At 37.8% G+C, this 22,910-nt stretch overlaps 2 protein-coding genes across 6 annotated transcripts in view; one reads left to right on the forward strand and one right to left on the reverse strand.

Moving 5' to 3' along the window:
- The window catches only part of PELI1 (pellino E3 ubiquitin protein ligase 1), a 51,410-nt gene extending 44,167 nt beyond the window's left edge, over positions 1-7,243 (forward strand). For all 5 annotated transcript variants that reach the window (XM_081069336.1, XM_081069338.1, XM_081069337.1 and 2 more), the window contains 3 exons: positions 3,759-3,956; positions 4,048-4,236; positions 4,793-7,243. In XM_081069336.1, the coding sequence (XP_080925462.1) occupies positions 3,759-3,956; positions 4,048-4,236; positions 4,793-5,359 (954 nt within the window). In that variant the 3' untranslated portion in view covers positions 5,360-7,243. The remainder of the gene's footprint in view (positions 1-3,758; positions 3,957-4,047; positions 4,237-4,792) is intronic.
- Positions 1-22,910, reverse strand: part of LOC308506206 (uncharacterized protein) — a 161,540-nt gene that overhangs the window by 110,883 nt on the left and 27,747 nt on the right. The window contains exon 2 of the transcript XR_013994667.1: positions 21,664-21,760. The gene's annotated coding sequence lies outside the window, so the exon portion shown is untranslated. The remainder of the gene's footprint in view (positions 1-21,663; positions 21,761-22,910) is intronic.

The following is a 22,910-nucleotide window of genomic DNA, read 5'->3' on the forward strand; positions in this document are numbered from 1 at the left end:
TACATAGAAGTTAGTGTAGCATAGTTAAGAAATGGTCTCTGAAATCAGAATTCCTGGTAAACATTACTTAGCCACTCTATGCCTCGGTTTCCTCCTGTAAAGTATGGGTAATAAAACTTCCCTTGTATGACTATTAAAAGGCTTCAATGTATTAGTACATGTAAAGTGCTCAGAGCTGTGCTAGGTAGCTGGTAAACACTTAGTTATTATAATAGTAGCTATAACAACAACCCTGTTAGCTATTATTATCAAAAAAAAAGGAACTAAGAAATGTTCTACACACGTTCATGACTTTTTTGGCACTACTTCCCACCTTCCTCTGTAGGCAGCAAAAACTACAGGCAGTTTCTAACTGTTCCTATCATATATATGTGAAGTCAAACATTTCTCAGCATGTATTTGGTCAATAAAGTGCTTTGCTTTTCTCATTCTCTCATACCAATCCAGTCCTGATGTTTTTATAAATCGATAGACGAAAGACCAGCCACCCTCAGATGTAAACAAAATTCATGTTATCTTCTCCTTCAATACTGGGTTTTATAAAGCCCTGGGCTGTTTTGAAAAAAATCTTAAGTACCTAATAATGTTGCTCTTACAATTATTGCCCCAATGACTTTTCAGTGTTTCTTTATTTTACAAGATTAAATGAATGTGAGAAGGCCTGGAGATGTCTTTAATTATAACCAGTAGCAAAATATTTCTTTGAAGTCACTTACTCCCCCCAGCCCTTTTAATGGAATACCGAATTTTTTTTCTCTTTTTTTTAATTTTTAATTTTTAAAATTTTAAGTGTGTTTTTCCAGGACCCATCAGCCCCAAGTCACGTAGTTTCAGTCTAGTCGTGGCAGGCGCAGCTCACAGAGCCATGTGTGGGATCGAAACGGCAACCTTGTTGTTAAGAGCACTGCATCCTAACAAACGGAGCTAACCGGCCGCCCCTGGAATACCGAATTTTTAGAATAGTGTCTCTCTAGTTAATATTAGAATATGGATGTTGCTTTTACAAAAAATTAAAAATGAATAACATCCTTAATGAAGGTGAAGGTTTGGATCTTAATGAGAACCTAAGACAAGCTTTAGGATGATTTTCCACATTTTGCTGACAACCAGTTAAAATGAATGTGCTTAACTGGCTTTTTAAAAATCAAAATGCTGCCTAGATACTTGATTACAGACTAGAATTTTAGTTTCAGAAAGTACCTTGTATTATTTGTTCACTCCATATTTTGTCTGTAAAGTTACTGAAGCCATGTGAGTTAAAAATTATAAAGTTAGTTGGAGGCAAAATTGTGATTAAATGAGACATCCTGAATTATGGAGCAGTGTTTTCACCATCTTATGAAGGTCCTTAAAAAAGTTGCAACATTTTTGGTTTTCTCTGTTTCATAAAGAAATAGATGGTTTTTCCCCAAAATAGTAAACTGATCATGCCCTTTCTACAGGCATCATACCGTGGAAAACCCAAACATTTCTACATCAAAAACTATCCTGAGATATGTCAGAAACTACCCTGATAAATTAGCCAGTCAGTCTTGGAGGAACTGGTTTTATAAGCATGCTAGGATTGCTAACCTTCTAAACTGAACATTTATTGTTCAAGCCATCAGATATTCAAACTCTAACTCTTAGCATGTTTGACACTATGAAGTAAAAGGAGACATTACAAGTTGATTACACACACAGGTGCTATACTAGAGGTCTGCCTAAATGTGAAGTACAGTCTTCTGATTGGGTTGTAGAAGGGTGAGGAAAAGACTTTATAGTAGTCCCTTTTTATCTGGACCTTATTTTCATCAAGTTGCATAGGATTTTGCCAGTCCAACCTGTGGAGAGGCATTCTAAGAACAGAGATGGCAAAGTATACAGTATGGTAGAGGGTTGATGGATAAGCTGCTTATAGCCAGGCTGCACTTTGTGTGTGAACAGAAATAACAGAAAATTAGACTATATTGGTAGATGGGAGGCAAATTGTGAAGTCAGTTTCTAATTAATATCAGAAATTAGAAACTGGTAAGTTTGGATGGGTTGTAAGGAACCACTAAGGTTTTTATGGGGGTGGCACAGTCATTACTGAGAATGACATGGTAAGGTCTATATTGTTAAAGGTAATAATAGTAGCAATTAGAAAGAGGAAGAGTTACTAAAGTTTTTCTTAACACACGATTATATTTTGGCATCTGTTCTCTCAGTCATGTAGGTGTTTTCTCTTTACAGATACTTAAGATTTCTTCCTTCTTACCTATCATTACCAATATTGCTTTGATGTTTCAAATCTTCTCCACGGCCCAGATCAAATATCAACTCTTCTGAAACAATCTCTCTTCCCAAATAAGTGCTGCTTCTCAATATCTTGATTCTGAATATCAATTCTCAATCCAATCCTTGGACTACATCTTTTGGCTCTACAAGAGCCTTTTTATTTTTGGAAATATTTTTAGTTTCAAAGGTCTGACACCATTTTCTTTGGATATCATTATCTTTAAAATAAGGAAAAGGGATATCCAATCTTATATTTTTTAACCAACCAATTTCCCCTAAAACTATCCAAACTAAATAAAGACTTTATATTTGATCACAGGACAAAAACACTAAAGAGTTTTAATAGCTAAAGAGTTTTATTCAAAAATGTGCTGATAAGAGGAATACTTGAGGCTCAATTATGCATAGAATGACTCTTAAGAGCTGTCATTGTTGTAGAGGGTCAGTATTTTTTCTCAGTCCCATGTTCTTCAATTTTATGATATTACTTATAACAAATACATTAATGAACTGATCATTTTTAAATGTTTACTTTAAAACCCTGTGACACTTGTCCGTTCTGTCATTCATTCTGCTGATTTCCTATTTTATTTACAATTTTCATCTTTCAAAATGAAATTAATTTATTTACTAGCCAGATGTTTTTAATTCTCTGACACTTCACCCACCAGAACTCTTATCAGGGAACCTTGTCTCTGAAATATGGCCAAAAACCAGGAAGAAAATAAAAAGGACATCTAGGCATATAAAATAAATGTCAGAGAAGCCAAGCACTAAAATCCTTTTCACTCCTCCCTGGAGAATCCCTTAGATTCTTACCAAGAACCTTTTGAAATATTATTCTTTGATGTTTGGTTATTTGATTTCTCAACCCATAGCAGAATAAGAATAGCTAGTTAGCGAAGGGGTATGTTGCGAGAGACAAGTACACCCAAGAGCAAGAAAAGAAAGGAAACCTATGAAGTATAAAGTATACATAAGGCCTCAAAGCAATGCTATGTAAGTCTTTAACATAAGGATCACTGTACTTGTATGCCTTTATAGCACCTGAAGACATTGCTATACTTCAGCTGAATAAAAATGGTGGTCATACTGTGATGTCCTGGAGTCATCATGAAAGATTTACTTATATGTTAACTATATTGTGTTAAAGAAGGTAGAGTAATACATGGTAGACATATTTCCATCCAAAGGGGTTAAAATTAAAATCGGCAGCCATCTAGAAATCTCAGCCATCTTAAATTCTTTATTCCCTGAGGGTTTCGTATATTCTGGGTCGTAAGTTCCCACTTAATTCTACGCTCTAAGTGATTATTATATCAGAGCAAGTCTGACAGATTAGTTTTCAAGGGTATAGATGCCCCCAGAGTTAAGTATGATAAGTTTGAGCTTTAGAAATTTCAGAGGCTTAATGATTTCACCTTATTGTGCATTTCTTGAATGGATTTTCCACTGTGTTCCTTTGAATGGGTTTATAGATATTTCTTTCTTTTCCTTAGATTGGTCGGTCTACTGAAAGTCCCATTGATTTTGTAGTAACTGACACAGTTCCTGGAAGTCAAAGTAATTCTGATACGCAGTCAGTGCAAAGCACTATATCAAGATTTGCCTGTAGAATCATATGTGAACGGAATCCCCCTTTTACAGCACGGATTTATGCTGCAGGATTTGACTCATCAAAAAACATCTTTCTTGGGGTAAAAAGCTTTTTTCCTAAATGATGCATTATTTTATAATCACTTCTATTTCCAAATTACAAATGAAGCTCACTTTTCTTATTCCTACTAGGAGAAGGCTGCCAAATGGAAGACATCAGATGGGCAGATGGATGGCTTAACCACTAATGGCGTTCTTGTTATGCATCCACGCAATGGGTTCACAGAAGACTCTAAACCTGGAATATGGAGAGAAATATCGGTCTGTGGAAATGTATTCAGCCTGCGTGAAACCAGATCAGCTCAGCAGAGAGGAAAAATGGTAAGACTGAGCTGGAGCTTCTTGTTTAGTTACAGTAAACACATAGGATGAGTTGGACTGAATGCCTTACATTTTCCCCAAAACTCTTAAATCTCTTGCTGACACCGAGTACTAAGTCTATCAAACACTGACTACTGAAAACTATACTACAGGATAATAATGTTTCAACTAGGACACTACAAAATTTTATTCTTTCATATTATGTTACTATATTTTAAAACCGAAGCTTTTCTAAAACAGCGCTCTGTGTATTTTCTACTTACATCTGTATGTCTTTGACCATGATATTTATTGGAAATATTAGACTTACTGATTAGCTAGATAATTCAGTCATAAATTATGTTTACTATGAGGCAAAAAGAAATGTTAGTGCTCAATATTTTATCCTTGATGTTCAAGCTTATATTTTTCATGACTGCCTTTAGAGTTTCTTAAATGTTTAGTAACAGTTACAGGATGCCTCAGTTCTTGACTCAGGAGCCTGTAAGACCAGAACTGTTATGTAAAAATGCAAAACACAGTGGTGAATGTGTTTTTTGATTCTCGTTTCCTCTAGGTGGAAATTGAAACCAATCAGTTACAAGATGGCTCATTAATTGACCTCTGTGGTGCGACATTGCTGTGGCGTACTGCAGAAGGCCTTTCCCACACTCCTACAGTGAAGCATTTAGAAGCTTTAAGACAGGAAATCAATGCAGCACGACCTCAGTGCCCTGTAGGGTTCAACACACTAGCATTTCCTAGTATGAAGAGGAAAGATGTTGTCGATGAGAAACAACCATGGGTATATCTAAACTGTGGCCATGTGCATGGCTATCATAACTGGGGAAACAAAGAAGAACGTGATGGAAAAGATCGTGAATGTCCTATGTGTAGGTCTGTTGGTCCCTATGTCCCTCTGTGGCTTGGATGTGAAGCTGGATTTTATGTGGACGCCGGGCCTCCAACTCACGCATTCAGCCCGTGTGGGCATGTGTGTTCGGAAAAGACGACTGCCTATTGGTCGCAGATCCCGCTCCCGCATGGTACTCATACTTTCCACGCAGCCTGTCCCTTTTGTGCGCACCAGTTGGCCGGCGAACAAGGCTACATCAGACTTATTTTCCAAGGACCTCTAGACTAACAGACAGCTGTCCTCCAGGACTACAGTATAAATTTATAAGCTAAGTGAGTTGGGTTTTGCAGCCTGTTGTCCACATCACGGTTTCTCTGATCTGGTCATTTGCATTAAGATGAAGAATTTTTTTAAACGTTTATAATAAATAGTAACAATTTTTGAGCAAAAATCTGGGAAACTCAAGCAAAGGAATTTCTGAAAGTACCAGACTCCTGAATCCTGAGTTTTTAAAATATATTTTGAGGAGAAAAAGACAGTTTAATCTGATGCCTTCATTTTAGTGTTTTTGAATCACCCATCCTCAGTGTTGAAAAATTGTTTTGTATAACTGAGGGTACTGTTGGTTCAAACTACGTTAGTTTACAGTTTGTTGCAAACATTGTAAAATACAGCAACATGTATATTACCTTTTTTCTATTTATCTTTCTTATAGACAATACCTTAGAATGTTCTTGATAGAGTAGCATGGTAACGATGGTGTCACACTCTTGGTGTGAATGGTAGTTTAGCAAGCATAGCTCAAGCACTTGCAAAGTTACTAAGAAGGACAAGAGAGCTTCCCTCCCTCCCTCTCCACCCACATCTAAATGTGGAATTTGGTAAATTAGAATACTTTGTAAAACCAAATTCATATTAATTACCATTGTGTAAGAGGTGTTTGTTTTTTAACCACATTGAAGATAATCAGGAAATATTTTTTTTTCCTCAGTTGTTTCTCTCAAGTGTAGTACTATAACAAAAATTTAATGCTAAGAAACATTTTATATGCTCCTTTGAATATGCAATTTATCTAGATTATCTATTTTTCTCCCATGATAACTAATCTGTTTTTAGTATCAGCAACATTTGGCAAGTTTATTTTTTGGATATAAACTGTGGTTCATCTGTTCACTGTTTCTAGAAAAAAAAAATCATTCCCATGAGAAAAAGCATAAATTAACAAGAAAAGAGAGTGACTTGATTTGCTTTTAGAAAAGGAAATGTTTAATTAATTATTCTGTATTTGGCCTTATCCAGACATACAAAGGGTCAAATGCCAGTAGTGCCCCACCCCCACCCCCTTCTTTGAACCTAGCAGACCAGCCTTAACTTTGAGATTGAATCCTAAGGAAAGTTGCCAGTGTGACTTGAGGACGTGTTTGTTGGCAGATGAGCTTCATTGACAGCAGAGTGGAGGGACAGAATTGCATGGTCTGTTTATTCTCTAATCCCAATAAATTCTTTTGCTTTCAGAAGCAAGAAAAAATTTCTTCTCCCCTTCTCCTGTCCCCAGTTTTTTGTTTCATGCACCACAAGGAAAGTATAGACAGTTGCACTACATCAAACACTCTGTGGCACTTGTAGAAATCAGTACACTTCTAGATTAGAAAGAATCATTATTTTAATCTTTTGATTTGTTTTCCTTTAGTTTGAAAAGTTGTATAATACTTAATTGACTCTAGCAAAATTTTGTATGTGGTAGCATAGCTTTAATTTATCCTATTACAACAATGTTCTGAATTTTCTTTTGGTTTAAAAAAAAAACAAAACTTGTTGCTTAGAAGCCATGAACTATTTTATTTTAGTTCAACTTGTCAAAATTTCCTTCTTTTTAAAAATGATTATTTGGGTTCACTCAGGAAATGCATGTCAGGAAACTTGTATTATAAGTTTACTAGTTGTGATGTATCAGTAACTGCTGTTACCCCCTTTTCAAAGAAATATAATTAATTTTGAAGTTTTCTAGATTGTCACATGCTTTGTGACTAATGCAAGGAAATCAAGTCCTGTGTTGTATTTGTTCTAGTCATTTCTATTCAGTCTATATATTGTAGCTAATTTTTATTTGCAATTAATTTATTCAAACTAAGTAAATACTTTTCAAAATATATATTTGAATTTGTCTCTGTGAGTTCGTTTTTGCATAACTGAGAATGGGAAACCAGAAGTGATGACCTGTGGACAAATTTACCCCATACTTCAGAATTATTTACTTGACATAGATGAGGAGCTTGCATTTAAGGTACGACTTTAAGTCTCTGGTTCTCTTAGGAAAGCATCTCTTACTTATTCATAAAGGAACTTTAGTGGTTGAATAATTGAGGCCTTTTTCTACGTTAAGTTCTGCTACTGAGTTGGCTCTTTGCAAGTTGCATACTAGACTATTTAAATAGTACCTCAGTGACCATAAAAGCTTTACGTTCTTCCCAAAGTTCCCCAAATTTCCTCTTACCAACTGGGAAAAATCTGCTTCATTTTCTACCAGATTTATGTTTTGAAAACTCAGGTAATTTAAATCAGTAGTTCAGTATTTTTCTGTTCAAGCATTTTGAATATTTGTTCTGTCATTTTGCCAGTGCCTGATGGAACACTTTTACTTAGTTGTATTTAGGATTCCTAAATGCACTCTCAAGAAAGATATTCTTTATGGCTTAACTCTTCTATCAGAGCTATTTTAATATCTAAATGTTCCTTAATTTGTACAGGGAATTAAATTGCCCTTCATCTAAAATGTTAGGGTCACAAAGCAAGACACAGTAAATATCCAGAAGGAGTCTTTTTCCAGGTTATCTTCTTGAAGCTGTAATTGCTTATTTCCATCATATAAAAATCTAATACATGTAAAACAGGATAGGAGTAAATAATAATGTAAATATATAATTACATTTAACATGAATATTCTCACTCCACTCTTCCTTCTGAATACCTCAGGAACCGTGTGATGCATGACCTTCTGACACGTAGACTGAGTAAAGGCACTATGAAAATTCATCCATTATTTTTTTTAATTTATAAGATGAATATAATTCTAACACTTGGGCCCCTAATCCCAGTGGATCATCTTGTGCTACCCAGCTTTAGAGACCACTGGCTAAAAGATCTGTGATCCATTCTTTCGTGTTTATGTTCTGAGCTTTAATTCTGTAGCAAACTGGATCACCAAAATACTACATAACTGAACTATATTATTCTATCTCCCACTTTCAGAATTACTCTTATATAAGTATATTTTAAGGCTATGCCCTAAAATTTTATCCATGCATACTTACAACAGATATTTGAATATCCACTAGGCATCAAGCCTTATTGTAAACATTGGGTGATATAGCAGGGGAAAAAAACTCCCTCCCTTCATGGGATTTGTTTTCTAGTGGGGAAGATAAAAATGAGTAAGAAAAATAGAAGATACAGCATGATAGATAGTAAACAGTTTTGAAGGGACAAATAGAGGAGGAAAGGGAGATATAAAGTGTGTGTGTGTGTGTCTGTGTGTGTGTGTGTATGTGTGTGTGTGTGGTGTTTGTAATACCCAACAGGAGGGCGAGGAAAAGCCTCATTGGAAAGGTGATATTTGAGTAGAGATCAGAAGGAGTAGGAGCAGGTGGCTACTTAGAAGAGCGTTTAGGTAGAGGGCACAGCAGTTGCAAGGGTCCTAAAGTAGAAGCATATTTCTACAGTATTTCTGTGGTACAAAAAGGGGAAGAGTAATAGGTGAAATAATAGAGTCCGTGGGGCACGGGAATGAAGCTAGATGTTGGAGTGCCCTGTGAGACTTTTGGCATTTATTCTGAGTGAGATGGGGGTCATAGGATGTTGAGCAGGGAAGTGACATGATCTGGCTTATATTTGAAAAGGATCCGGATAAACCAAAGTGAGAGCAGGGAGACCAGTTTGGAGACCATTGCAGTAATCCTGGAGAGAAATGGCAGTGACTTGGGTCAAAGTGGTGGCAGTGGAGCTGGTTTGAAGAGTGACCTGAATCTGGATATGTTTTGAAGGTGGAGCTGACAATATTGGCTGGCAGATCACATATGGGTGTGAAAGAAGAGTCAAGGATGATTCAGCTCAGTTAGCCTAAGCAACGGAAAGGATAGAATTGCCATTTATTGAAGTGGAGAATATTATGAGAAGAATGGTTTGGGGGGAGAGTGCACTGATTGTGGAATCAGGAACTTTGTCCTGGACATTGGATTAAGATTCCTTTTAACAAGATTTTTGCCAAAGGTAACCTGTCTCCACTTTTTTTTTTAAACTGTCAAATTTCTTAACTATTATGATCAGTGTTCTCCATATATGCTATGCTAGCTTAGAAACAAACAAAAAAGTATTCCTCCTGATAAATGGCAAACTTCCTTTCATTGAAATTGAGTTGGGACACCCTCTCATGTTTCTCTCTGTTTGGCTGCCCTCTCAGGAAATGAAGTTCTGTTTTCAACTAAGGAACTTCCTTTAGCCAACATGTTCTGATACAGTTTTTCTCCCTTCTTGCTCATGTATACCTTTTTCCTTAGCTCTTGCATTTTTTGTAAAGTCGTCAGTTTTATTGAATCTTAATGTCTTGCTGCTTCAAATCCTTTCTGGCAGTGGCAGAGCACAAGTTGTGTTTTGTTTCTTTAAAAATTTTAGTATTCAAATATTTACGGAAAACAGAATTCTTGGACCTATTATATACGTCCAGATTTTAATATGCAGTTCCCCTTAAGGAAATATGCCTGTGTTTGATAATATTGTCAACAGAAAATGGAGTAAATGAGATCAGAAGAGTTTTCCTAATAATCCTTGTAAAATATCATCTCTAAACTTGCTGTTAGATGATGTGATGGGGAGGCTGCTTTGTTTACGTTGACATTAGATTGTAAACCCAGCAATATATGTTCAGGTTAAACCACAGCAGAAAATATTTCCTCACCGCTAACATTTTGCTATGTGTCAAACACTGTTCTATGCACCATTCTAAGTATATTACTGATATTACTTAAGGTACAAACCCTGTGAAATCGGAACTATTGTCTCCATTTTACAGTAGAAACTGGGTATAGCAATGTCTGGTAACTTGCCCAAGGTTCACATGGCTTGTAACTAGAGGGATCAGAATCTGAACCTTAGAAGTCTTGCTCTGTACCTGTACATGTGGCCACCACATTTTCCTGCCCCCCTCCCCACCCTTTTTTTGAGTGAAATGTGAAGTCTACTTCTTTATCACAATTTTTCAAAAAAGATTTTAGGTGGCTTACAAAAATTATAATTAAGATTAAAAACCAATGAAAATTTTTGAAGGAACAAGAGAAAAAGAAGAAAAAGTTTGGTATTAAAATAAGATAGAACCAGAAGTGGCATGAGTATGCGAGTGGATTTAATGAAGGCTTATACACTTGCTAAAGATGTCACAAATCAATTTCGTGTAAAGATGTTTAGTAGGTTATTCTATAAGGACAACAAGATCAGTTATAAGATCTATGCAACTGACTGAAAAATAGCAACAGATTCACTGCTGCAGAAACTCATAATCCTTTCTGGTCCTGCACCCAGAGAAATTCACATCCAAGAAGTACTGCCAGTACTTTATATAAGTGGATTCGTGCAGTATTTGTCTCTCTGTGACAGGCTTATTTCACTTAGCATAATGTCCTCAAGGTTCACCCATGTTGTCGCGTGTTGCAGAATTTTCCTCCTTCTTTAAGGCTGAATAGTTTTCCAGTGTATGTGTAGACCATGTTTCTTTATCCATTCATCTGTTGGACATTTAGGTTGTTTCCACATCTTGGCCTTCATGAATAGTGCTGCAATGAAGATGGAAGTGCTAATACTATTTTTCCCCGAAAATAAGACCTTATATTAATTTTTGTTCCAAAAGATGCATTAAATTGTCCAGCTAGGTTTTACTTTCAGGGAAACACAGTATCCAAGATTCTGATTTCAGTTCTTTTGGATAAATATCCAGAAGTGGAATTGCTGGATCATATGGTAGTTCTATTTTTAGTTTCTTGAGGAACCTCCATACTGTTTTCCATTGTGGTTGCACCATTTTACATTCCCACCAACAGTGTGCAAGGGTTCCAATTTCTCTACCTCCTCACCAATATTTTGTGGTCTTGTTTTTTGATAATAGCCAACTTGACAGGTGTAAAGTGATAGCTCATTGTGGTTTTGATTTGCATTTCCCTGATGATTAGTGACTTTGAACATTTTTTTATGTATTTATTGGCCATCTGTATTCTTTAGAGAAATGTCTATTCAAGTTCTTAGCCCATATTTTCATCAGTTTATTAGTTGTTTTTGTTTTTGGTTTTTACTGTTACAGGAGTTTCTTACATATTTTGGAGGTTAATCCCATGTTAGATGTTTTCTCCCATGCCATAGCTTGCCCTTTCAATGTTTGTTTCCTTTGCCGTGCAGAGCTTTTTAGTGTGATGTGCTCTCAGTTGTTTATTTTTGTTTTTGTTGTCCGTGCTTTTGTTGTCGTATTTGCTGCTTCCCCACTTTAATGATGGAACAACACGTTGAAGGATGTGTTTGCCCAGGTGATAAAGGATTATCATGGTGCCTGGCACATGATAGATGCTCAAAAAGTATTAGATAATTATAAAAAAAACTGTTAGACATCTGAACCATTAAGCTACCAAAACAGCCTCTGAGGAGCAGCAGTAACACAAACAGTCAAAAGAATGAAAGTTACAGAAGTTATTTATTTGACCAGAAAATGTGTTTTCATTGGCTGAAAAGACAAAAATGGAAAAGGTAGAGATACTGCAAAACGTGACAATATCTAGAAGGTTGGCTACAGGAGAAACCCCAGGGCTACAGGAGAAACCGCATGGATCGTGCCAGAAAATAATACAGAGGATTATGCTGGAGAAAAGAAATATCACTTATAGCCAAAAAAGGCACGTCATCATACATTCAAGTTTTTGAGCCTATTATTGGTTAGGAAAGCACAGAAGGCAGCCAAGATTGAAAGAGAAAATTAAGATCTCCCCTCCTTAGAATTTCTCAAAGTTACACTATATCATATTACTGTATAACTATTCATAAGAACGTAGACTAGAAACTAGATGGGATCTTGGCAATTAACTTACAGAAGAGAAACCAAGACCTTGTCAGGTAAAGTGGCTACTGGTTGATAAATCTGGTAGTAGCACCTCAGTCTCCTATGTCTATCCTAATACTCATGATTATCATGAACCTGAGTCACCAAGATTCAGTTACAGTCCCATGTTTTATTTGTTGAACCAGAGATAAATACATTGTACTTTAATAGTTTTTATTTTTAAATTGAAAGTGTCAACAGAGTCTAAACATCAGCTTTTGTTGTCATATGAACCATGGTTTCCAAATGTAGGGGATGATCTGCTTCAGAATTCTTTTCACTAAAAGGCTGCCTAGTTCAGAATTGAAAGACAAGAGTAGGAAGAGAATCAAGAGTTGTTCAGTAGTTTCACTTACAGCTCTTTCGAACTCTACGTGAGTGCTCACTCAATAGCAAGGCTCTTGTTTGCTTTTTTATTTATTGTGACGTGAGCACAGTTGTTTTGCATACCGCACCTCTGCAAGAATGCAACACATTCAGATACTCTTCACTTTCAATTGTCTTCCTTGTCAAATGATCTTTGGAAAATGAGTTACTGAAATGGTGAGTATAATGTCATTAAAATGTTAAAAATTTCTATATTATCAAGCAACTCAAAATCTTTCTTAATCCACTATATAACTGAATAATAATCACAACCTGAACCCCAAGTGCGCATGGAGTTGTCTAAATCTTGACTTATGAGGGGCGGATCCCTAGGTGGAGAGAGAGGAGTTGAAATTGAACTAGGTGTACAGGGACTAGAGGGAATGTTCTACAGAATGGATCTACAGCTTGTAGGAGCTCCCAAAGCAGGTATGGGCTCAGATGGCAGCTGAGGGGTAATGGGAGGGATTCCCTGCAGAGGATCTTAGTAACCTGTTAGCCCTAAAGTAATAACTTCTAAAGTTGAGGTTGCACAGGAACTGGGGGTGGGGTTAGAGAACTTACTGTGGTCCCATAATAATTACCCAAATGCCCAGGTGTGGGAATTATAGGAAGGAATCATATCAAGAGACAGGCAGTGTCTTAGATCTCTCTCTCTCCCTCCCCCCACCCCTTGCAGCTTTTAAGCTGACTTTTTTAAAGGAACAGTGTTCACTTCAGTAAATTCTAGCACGTTTGTTAGTATGGTTTCTCTATTAGTCACACTGCATGATTGAAAACATTAATTATACTTTTGATTAATTTATTCAAAGACCTCAACTGTGGCAAGCACCTTTGAATCGGGTATACTTATGCAAAGTTGGTCTCTAGTTACAGAGGTAACAGAACTATGAAGTGATACTTGGGATGTGATGAAATGAAAGTCAAAGACGTTACTCTTGGGACCTGGCCTTTTGCAGAGAAGCACTAAAAGAATGTTTACTGCTTTGATATATATTATAGGATTTTTAAAGTTTGAGAGTTAACAATCAAGAGTTTGTTTGAAGGTGCTTCCATAGTTTCATTATTGCTACTGACTTCAAATATGGCCATATTTATTTACCAAAGTGTTTAAATTCCTCTTTAAATACAAAAGGACCATTGAAAATGTCTGGGTGGAATTTCACAAACACGAGGAATTCTTCAGACAAGGCTCAAGTCCAAGCCTTAATCCAGTCTGGCCTCAGATACCAGTCCTTAGATGTTCCTTTATCAAAGTAGGTAACAATGGGCACTTATTCACTGTAAATAAACTAAAGACTAAGTGAGTGAGGGGAGTTAGAAAATATCAAGATAAGCAGTTCCCCTTCAGAGAGGATCCAGTTATACTGAAGCCAGCATTTCCTGTAATTTTGTAACACATACTTTCATGTTTAACTCTTTGGCTCTATCTGTGGTCATGAATCTCATTATCTGCTATCCTATGGGAACAAGATAATCCAATCCTTTGGCATCAGTGAATTAATATTTGTTCTACCTCATCTTAGTTTCTTAGGACTTTGGTGCTCGTCCTATGTGTGGAACTAGACTTAATAAAAGCAGATGGTCTCAGACTGCTAAATTTATGGCTTCTTCAGTTGGAGAGCCCAGTAGCCTCTTTGAAATACAATAAAATCAAAGAATCTTAAATGAATTACAAAGTTATCTTTAGTCTAAAAGGGTATCTTCATAGCTGAAAGGGGGGTATAGTTTGGGAGACAGAGTTCATTCAGAGCAGTGACCCAACATGTCTAATTTCCTAACAACAAATTCCAAGGAATGGTCCCTATTCACCTGTTTTGGAATTTAATTATATGTTGACATGTGTCACCAGTTTGAACACCTTTGTCATCTGCAAAAATGTTTAGTTGTAACGGGAATTCAAATAAAAAAGTTGATCTTAACCTTTTCATGCCTTTCTTCATAATGATGAATTAAGCCTGCTTACCAATGAGATATACTACAGAGTGAGAGAGACATGAATGAAAGAATTGATGTAACATGTAGTAGATTAAAGTTTTACTCGAGAACGTTACATTAATTTGACGTTCTTCACCATTGCTCATTATACCAGCTGACACCTTGAGCTACCTCCTGGATTCCCAGATACACTTGTTCGGTTCTGTAAGTATTCCTTGTACCCACAGGACCCGTCATTGCTAGAGAAGATTTACACATAAACGAGAAGCTCATATCCCATTAAGTGAGCTAATTTTCAGATCTATTTTGTGACTGTTTCTTTAAAATTTCTCATTCTGTGAAATGGTGATAGAAGTCTTTATTTAGAGAACTGGGTATAATTAAAATGGAATCTTACGCAGTGACATCATCTTCCAGGTTGGTAAGAACAGAGACTTTTAAGGCCCTCTTTCATTTGCTGCTGTTCATTTCCAGCTAATGTAGCATTTCTGAAATGCCAGCATTTGCTGTTTGTTTTCTGGTGTTTTGTCTAAGAAAAGTAAACTTAGATGGGCGCCAACAGGTAAGGCCATGTTTTTGTAGAATTCCAGGTCAGTTCTCTAAGTGAAGTTGGAGATAGTGGAGTTGGCTAGTTAATAAATCTAAAATTTGATCCCGTTTCTGGACCAATTATTTTCTCATGGAGAAAAACCTATTCTATGACTAGCAAATATGTACCAGAGTCTAACATATAAAGGAATGAATGGATAAGAGTATAGTGCAATAGTGCAATGCATCATGACCAATGCGATTAGAAAAACAGCTCAAAGCAAAATTATTTTTGGTGTCTTAAAGCAATAATGTGGTTTGAACCTGTATGACTGGGACTGAAACTATTTATCTGACTTCATTCTGCTTCTTAAAGGCGAGGGGTTCTTTAGCAATAGAGTAAGTCATCCTCCTCCTTGAAGGGAGTTCTATGCGAGAGGATAAAATACTTGCCGGAGACAAGGTTTAATCCTTCATAAAACCTAAGGAGATAGTGAAAAATAAGAGAATGTCTTCCATATAGTCATCCTTCAGTTAAATATTCATTGAATATGTGAGCAGAACTGGACCCTTCATCTTTCATGAAGGATGAAGAGCTATTTTTAATTTTTAGCAACCTTGAGATTGGAGATAGGAGAGAGGAACTCCACTCTTGAGTTGACTAGGAAAATAACTGTCTTTGCTGACAGTTGTGATACACCTTTTTCTCTCCCCTTGTCCTGTGGAACTCTTGGGGAAACCTCAAAGAAGAGAAAGCCTGTTGACAACTTAAATTGGAAAGTGAGAGCAGATTTTAATTTGGTCTTTTACTCTACATGAACCTCACAATTTATAGTGCTCTATTAAACTTAGTGATTTTTAAAAAGTTAAATAAAAATGTCTGGAGTGAAGGATTCTTTCTTTTCGTTCACCATGAAGAGTGGTTGTTCCACTGAATATCTCTCGATTGCCTGACTAGTCATATATGTTTATCTACTGGAAACGGAAAGCATGTATTGAATAGTGAATACCTACTTTGGGCTCATTTATTCAATAAAAAATGCATTGAACATCTACTAAGTGAGAGCACTGGAGATAGAAAGATGAATAAAATAGACATGATCCCTACCTCACAATGCTGAAAAACACTGGTCTAAAATCTAGTAGAAGAAAGTGGGTAGATAAGCCATTACAGTAAAATGTGTAAGTGCTGGGACAGAAATAAAGATCCTGTGAAAGCACATAGGAGGGGCACTGAACCAGACTTGGGAAGTCAGAGAAGGCTCTCTAGAAGGAAGTAACATCAGCCAGGGACCTGAAGGAAGAGGGAGGTAGCCAAGGATGGGGGCCAGATGGCAGGGGAGGACAGTGGGAAGAATTCCCAGCAGAGGGAAGACTGAAGGTAGCCAATAGAGGTGCGGAAGGAGCTGAGTGATCTAGTCATTTCTGTTCAGGTATCCATTTGCCCCAGTGTGGCTTATGTATTTCAGGGGAAAATGAACCCCCAGCTTCGGGGTTTGGAGGAGCACCTTGATGGTCTAAGCCAGTATTTCTTGGCACAAGCACTACTGGCATTTGCGGCAGGCCAATTCTTCATTGTACAGTACTGTCCTGTGTATTGCAAGACTCTGTAAGCTCCTAGCTCCCAGCCAGTAAAAGCCCATGGCACCCGTAGTTATAACATTCCCAAATATTCCTAGGGAGGCATTACTGCTCATAGTTGAGAAACACTGGTCTAAATGAATCATGGCAATTCCATTTCCCTCTCCACTGTGATTGGCTCAAGGGTGGACAATTTAGAGCTTAATGAATGAATTAGCACATAGTAATCTCCTAGTCACCATGATTGATTCATGCTGTACCAATTAATGGAAGATCAAGATTTTTGTGTGATGGTTATAGACTCTCCCTCTCATTCTCTCTGGACATAATGAGGAAACGTGGGCCCAATTGCTGCTGACATCCTTCCTATAACCACTGGGGAGCCAGTCCCACAATGAAGCTGACACAGAGTAGCTGAGTAGAGAGAAAAACTGAATCCTTGGTAACTCTGAACTGCAACCAACCCAAGGCCTCTGCCACTGCTGAATTTTCAGTTACTTGAGTCAATAAATGCCTTAATGTTTAAACGAGTTAGACTTGAGTTGCCTGTTACTTGCAAATAAAAACATTAATAAAAGAGGAAGCAGAGAGAGGTTGGGTCAAAGGAGTGAAAATAAAGGGAAGAATGTAAATGAGTAAGGATATGATGGATGAATAGAGGGACTTATGTCTTGGGTAGAGGAAAACGGAGAAGAGGTATGCTGAGTTTGGTTGGATAAAGGTTTTACCTAAGTTAGTCTCTATTCTCTTGGACTGGGGGTTGGGGTTAATCAGAACAGTTCTAGCCTTGTGCTGGGATAACCCAGTGAGGTTTGTACTAACTCCAATGTGTAGAAGAAGAAACTTGAGACTCACCCAAGGAAGCTAGTAGTTGAGAGAGATAAGTCCTAGTGAATTTGACTCCAGTGTCCAAGTTCTTTCCACTACTCCCCCATTGCTACTTGCTGCCAAGAGAATAGAAATAACCAAAGTGGAGACAAATACCCCTCATCAATCATTTCCACGCCCTCTTCCAGGAAGGCAGACAAGACTGGGTCAGTAGGATTGCTTTCCTGTGTAGAAGGGATGGCCTGTCTACAGGATGTGCAGTACTGTGTTTAGGGTACAAAGCACAGCTGCGTCATGGGCCAGAAGGAGAGGTAAGACAGAAGTTTGCACCACCAACCTCAGCACAAATGAAAGGAACAGCCACAGGGTACACTGAGGAGAAGTGGCTTAAAGATTTCTGCTGAGATGAAAAGTATTTAATGTTAATTGTCAAGCACTGAATGTCAGATTCTGTGCATCTACATTTTTTTTAATTTTAGAAACTTTAAACTTATTTTTGAATATTTAATGCTTACATGTGGTACGTGATACAAAGGCAAACGATACGAAATGTATACAGTGAAAAATATGTCTTTTTCTTTCCTCTGTCCCCTAGTTACCCTTCTTGGGGACAAGTGGTAAGTGTGGTAGTGACAGAACCAATCCCTGCCCTCCCTTTTCCTCCCTCCCCTTCTTTTCATTATAAGTGGGGATACGTCAAGCTGAGTTCTCTTCATTCAGTAACGATACCAACCCTCTTAATGTGGCAGCTTTGAAATGTACACACTAAAAAAGAGCAGTTATACAAAATCTATGTATAGTAACTTCATTGTCTATAATGACTTCTTACTAAAAAGCCCCCATTCCTGATGTAGGTGGGAAACACTTGATCTTGCTGATTAAAGATATCAGTCACTTTAGGTTGAAAATAGTCTCCCTGGGGAAATCATTCAGTCTTTCAGGGTTCCTCCCTCATCCCAGAATTCTCCTCCCCTCAACTGTGGTCCAGGTGGAGGGGAAGCGACAGAGGAGTTGCAGGGAAAGTCTGCCAACCTCCAGGCCTTCCTGGCTTCCCTTGGTGAGGCAATTGTTCCCTTTGGCCTTTGGGCCTACGTTGATTCCAGCTGCTAACAGCCATGGTCCCTGCCACAGTCCTCAGACCTTGGTGGTAAAGGCCACACACCTTATACTTTCGTGCCCCAAGGCCAAGCCTCTTCCAGCCCATTCATCCTGTCAGTCTTTGCCATTCTCCCACTGGTTCTCCTACAGACCATGCACAGGCCCCCAGAGACTGAAAACACTGTAGGCCTCTTGTCGACTAACGATAGCATTTCCATTTCTCTGTATTTGGCCTAGTTTCAAATGGACAGCAGGGTACACACTTCTGCTGTAGGACTCCCTCACCACACCTCGTATGTAAGGCAACTCTGTGCTTGTACCCTCTGAATGGCCCCATTTCCTGCCTGCTGCTTAGACTTTTACCTTCCTTTCCAGTCAAGGAAAAATGGCTGTGACATCGTATCCTGTGTTCTTCCTGGCACTAGCTATGATCTCTTCAGGGGCAGCCCTGGAAGCTCTGCCTCATTGGTGTATACAAATACATTTTTTCCTTTCAACAAAGTCTGTCTTTTGCTAATCAAAAGCCCTTGATCTCAAACTATTCCCTTGCTATGAATTTTTTAAAATCTTATTTTGAAACTCAAAGGTAAATGAGGACTTATGCGTTCTTGGCTGGGTGTTGTTTTTCTTCCCCATAACTCAGTGTTTGCCAGTGACTCAAGGGGAATAGCCAGGGGGACACGGGTTTATTAGGAAGGCGAATCTGTGGGTTGAATATCCCACCATCGTTATCTCCATTATATCAGTATAAAGTTTCCAATGCAGACAGAAGGGAAGCCGATGTTAGTGTGGTAAGTGTTACTAAGTTTTCATGTTGTAACGTGAGTACATCCACTTCATGCAAAAATGTCGTGGTCCTCGAAGTGAATATGATCAAAACTGCACTATTGATTCCACCACTATCCATCCAAGTACTCGGACGCAAACTTGACTCATCCCGATTCCTCTCTTTTCTTCATATCCCACATTTAACCCATCTGCTCTTCAGGACCACTAAAAGGAAGGGTAGTCATTTTCTAATTTTCACAAAAGCACTGTATGGCCAACAATGGCTTCATTGTTGAAACCCGAGGCCACGCCACCAGTGTCTGTCACTGGACTTCTGCGATTGTCTCCTTTCTGGTCTCCCTATTTCTCTGTTTGACCTCCTACAATTCATTCTCCACAAAGCAGCCAGACTTATGTTTTTAAAATATAGAATAGATCATGTACTTCCCAGCTTTCCTGCTTTAAACCCTCCAATGGTGTACCATCATTCTTTGACCTGACTCTGCCTTCTTCTTCAGCCTCATCTCCTTCCAAACCCTCCCTCTTACTCTGCTCCAGCCACACTGCCCATCTTTTTTGCCCTTAAATATACCAGGTTCATTTCTACCCCAGGTCCTTTGCACCTACTGTTTCTTTGCTAGCAGAGCTCTTCCCTAGATTGTCACACTGCTGCCTCTTCCTCAGCCTTCAGGTTTCAACTCAGATGTCACCAAGCAGCCACATCACATCGCAGGTACCCTCTACCACATTACCCTATTTTGTCTTCATAGCACTTTGTTTCTGAAATTATATTATTTATTTACGTGTTTATTACTTGTCTCCTCCTCACTTGGAAGGCAACCACCTTGGACAGGGACTGGGTTTGCCTTCTTCAATATGGGCAACAATGCCTGGCACATAGTAAACAGTAAATATTTGTGGACTGAAACTAACTCATTTCAATCAGAGTGGCAAAAGAGGAAGACAATATTTTTTAACTCCACAAGCACTAATGGATACCTTTTTATTAGTTTCCCATTTAGAAAAAAAATCCAATTCTACTACTTTCTTTGTAAAGGACTCATAAGATTAATATGGCTTTCTAGTGAGAAAGTTGGCTGCAAGACAGAACTACAATCTATATTTATGCCACAGAAAAATCAGCTTTGTCAAATAATCACCTCAGATCAAAGTATAAATTGTTAGCCTTATTTGCCAGGTACAGAATTTGAATGATTGCATGCGTGTTGGTATGTGCTTTACCTGCTGCAGATCCCCTGCTACGGTATTTTATGGTTCCTGATTGCTAAACATTGTTTACTTGATTTCTTTCATTCTAAGTGTGGCTGAAGAGGCAGGGTGATCAGAGGCAAGATGTAAAAAAGAGAGGCAACGTTAATGATTTTTCAAGCACACTATGAAACAATTACAACAATCTTTTTGTACTTTCAAAACTGAAAACTAAGCTCTCCTTGACATGTGCTAAAAAAAAAAAATTGATACACTGGAAAGTCCTAAACAGCTGCACAAACACTGAAGCAGGAACTTTAAAACTCTGCTGTAGGTGACTTGCGTTAGAACAAAGATGAAGGAAAATTAAGCCTCATCTTGGTCAGATGAGGTCAAACATTCTTCTCTGTTTCTGGTGTCACAGAGTCTGAAGTTTCTACCATCAGCATTTCATTTCATTATCCTGGAGTTCTCTTTTAAAGCGCATCTATTCCTGGAAATATATTAGAGTAATTCCTGAAGATATTGAAACTAACTAGATCAATGTTCATTCCAGTGGGAGAGATTACCAGGAAAAAAAACCCTGATGGAGAAGAGAGATGACACAGGGAGACTACAACTACCAACTCTGGCTTTCTGCACCTAGAATGGACACAGCACAGGACCAGAGTTGTTGAATGACTGTTGATAATATTGTGGGGCAAGTGATGGCAGAGTAAATTTTGCAATATGAGTGAATTTGAGAAAATGGATTTTTTTAAAACTTCAAGTGTTGCTATGCAATATGCATTTTGATGTTTTTTTTTTTTTTCTAGTTAGGGTCCCAGCAGGAAACAGATGGCACATTTAAATTAAAACAATTTGAGAAGGGTTTCTTTCTAAAGAGATTATTTACAAGGGGATTGGTAGGGTGTAATGGAAACCCAAAAGATAGTCTAGGAACTAGGGGTTATAAAACAGCAAAGTGGTTTTATAACCCACTTTGTGTGACAGAGCATTGTCATGATGGAGGATGATTTATGGCACACTTTAAAATACACTTTCTCTTAACCATAACTCACACCCGACTGACTGCACCAAACAAGTTGAAACTTGTCACACACTGTTACTGTTTCTACACGTTGTTTCCGCTGTTGCAGATCCCTACCTTTCTGTTGGATGGCACTCAGCAGCAGCATTCACCATAGTTTTTTATCACAATGGGAAAGGCTCCGTGCCACACATTGCTTCTGGTGCAGCAATTTCTGTCAAATAAAAACATTACAGTGGGTCCTCATTCACCTTATTCACCGGATTTGGCACCTCGTGACTTCTGGATCTTCCCCAAAGTGAAAATGACCATGAAAGGTAAGTGTTTTGAATCAGTTCAGGACATCGAGGCAGCCATGACAGCGCAACTAAAGACACTCACAAAAGAGGACTTCCAGAATTGCTTCAGAAAGTGGCAAGAATGATGGGATAAGCGTGTTTAAAGCGAGGGGGAGTATTTTGAGGGGGATTAATGGCAATCTGTATTTTACTGCAATAATTTTTTTTAAATTTAAACATTCACCGTATTGTTTGATCACACCTCATATATGTAAAGGAACAGAGGGTCAACAAGAAAATTGCATTTTGATTAGGTCAGAGAATTGTGCTTATTCAATATACCACTTACATAATCTGTACAAACAAACTTTCTCATGTTACAAGTAATGAAACTAAATTCCATAGAGCTTGATTCACATGCCCCATTACAGCAAGCCATTTCATACCTAAATCCAAACTACAGGTATGAATTGAGACATATATAGGATATGCAGCTATAGGCTTACACAAGCAGTTAGCACTGGGAAAAATTTCAAACAAGGTCAAAGACTTTAATTAGCAGCCATTATCCTTAGCTGGCCCAGTATATGGTAAGTGGGGAAGTCTCTGGCCAGGCCAGGCTTCCTTGGTACAGTGACTTGTACCTCTGCTCTGAGATTTAGATTTTAGCTTTGTGATTCAAAAATTCAGTTTCATCTATTCACCCAAGAATAATTAGGTCCTGATGAAGTCATTTCTTTGCCAACTTCACAACAGATTTACTGGTAAATCAAAATGTCCATTGAATTACCCTCAGAAATGTCCAAAAAACAAGACTGGTGTCAGCTGGTCAACATTCTATAACTGTATTGTTTGCAGAAAGAATATAGACAAATGAGGCATTCACTTTTATTCTCAAGAAAATAACTCAAAGTGTGAATTCCATTGGTAGGGGGTCAAAAGCATAAATATCACATGTAAATAACAATATGTAATATTAATATAATGCTTCACTGACCATATGCCCTGCAGTTTTACAAATTCCTGGGTACTTTTGATGTATATGCACTACAACATGGTAAAACCTCAGCATCATAAAACTTTTGT

The sequence above is a fragment of the Rhinolophus hipposideros genome (genome assembly GCF_964194185.1).
Source record: "Rhinolophus hipposideros genome assembly, chromosome: 12".
In the NCBI taxonomy this organism is placed as follows: domain Eukaryota; kingdom Metazoa; phylum Chordata; class Mammalia; order Chiroptera; family Rhinolophidae; genus Rhinolophus; species Rhinolophus hipposideros.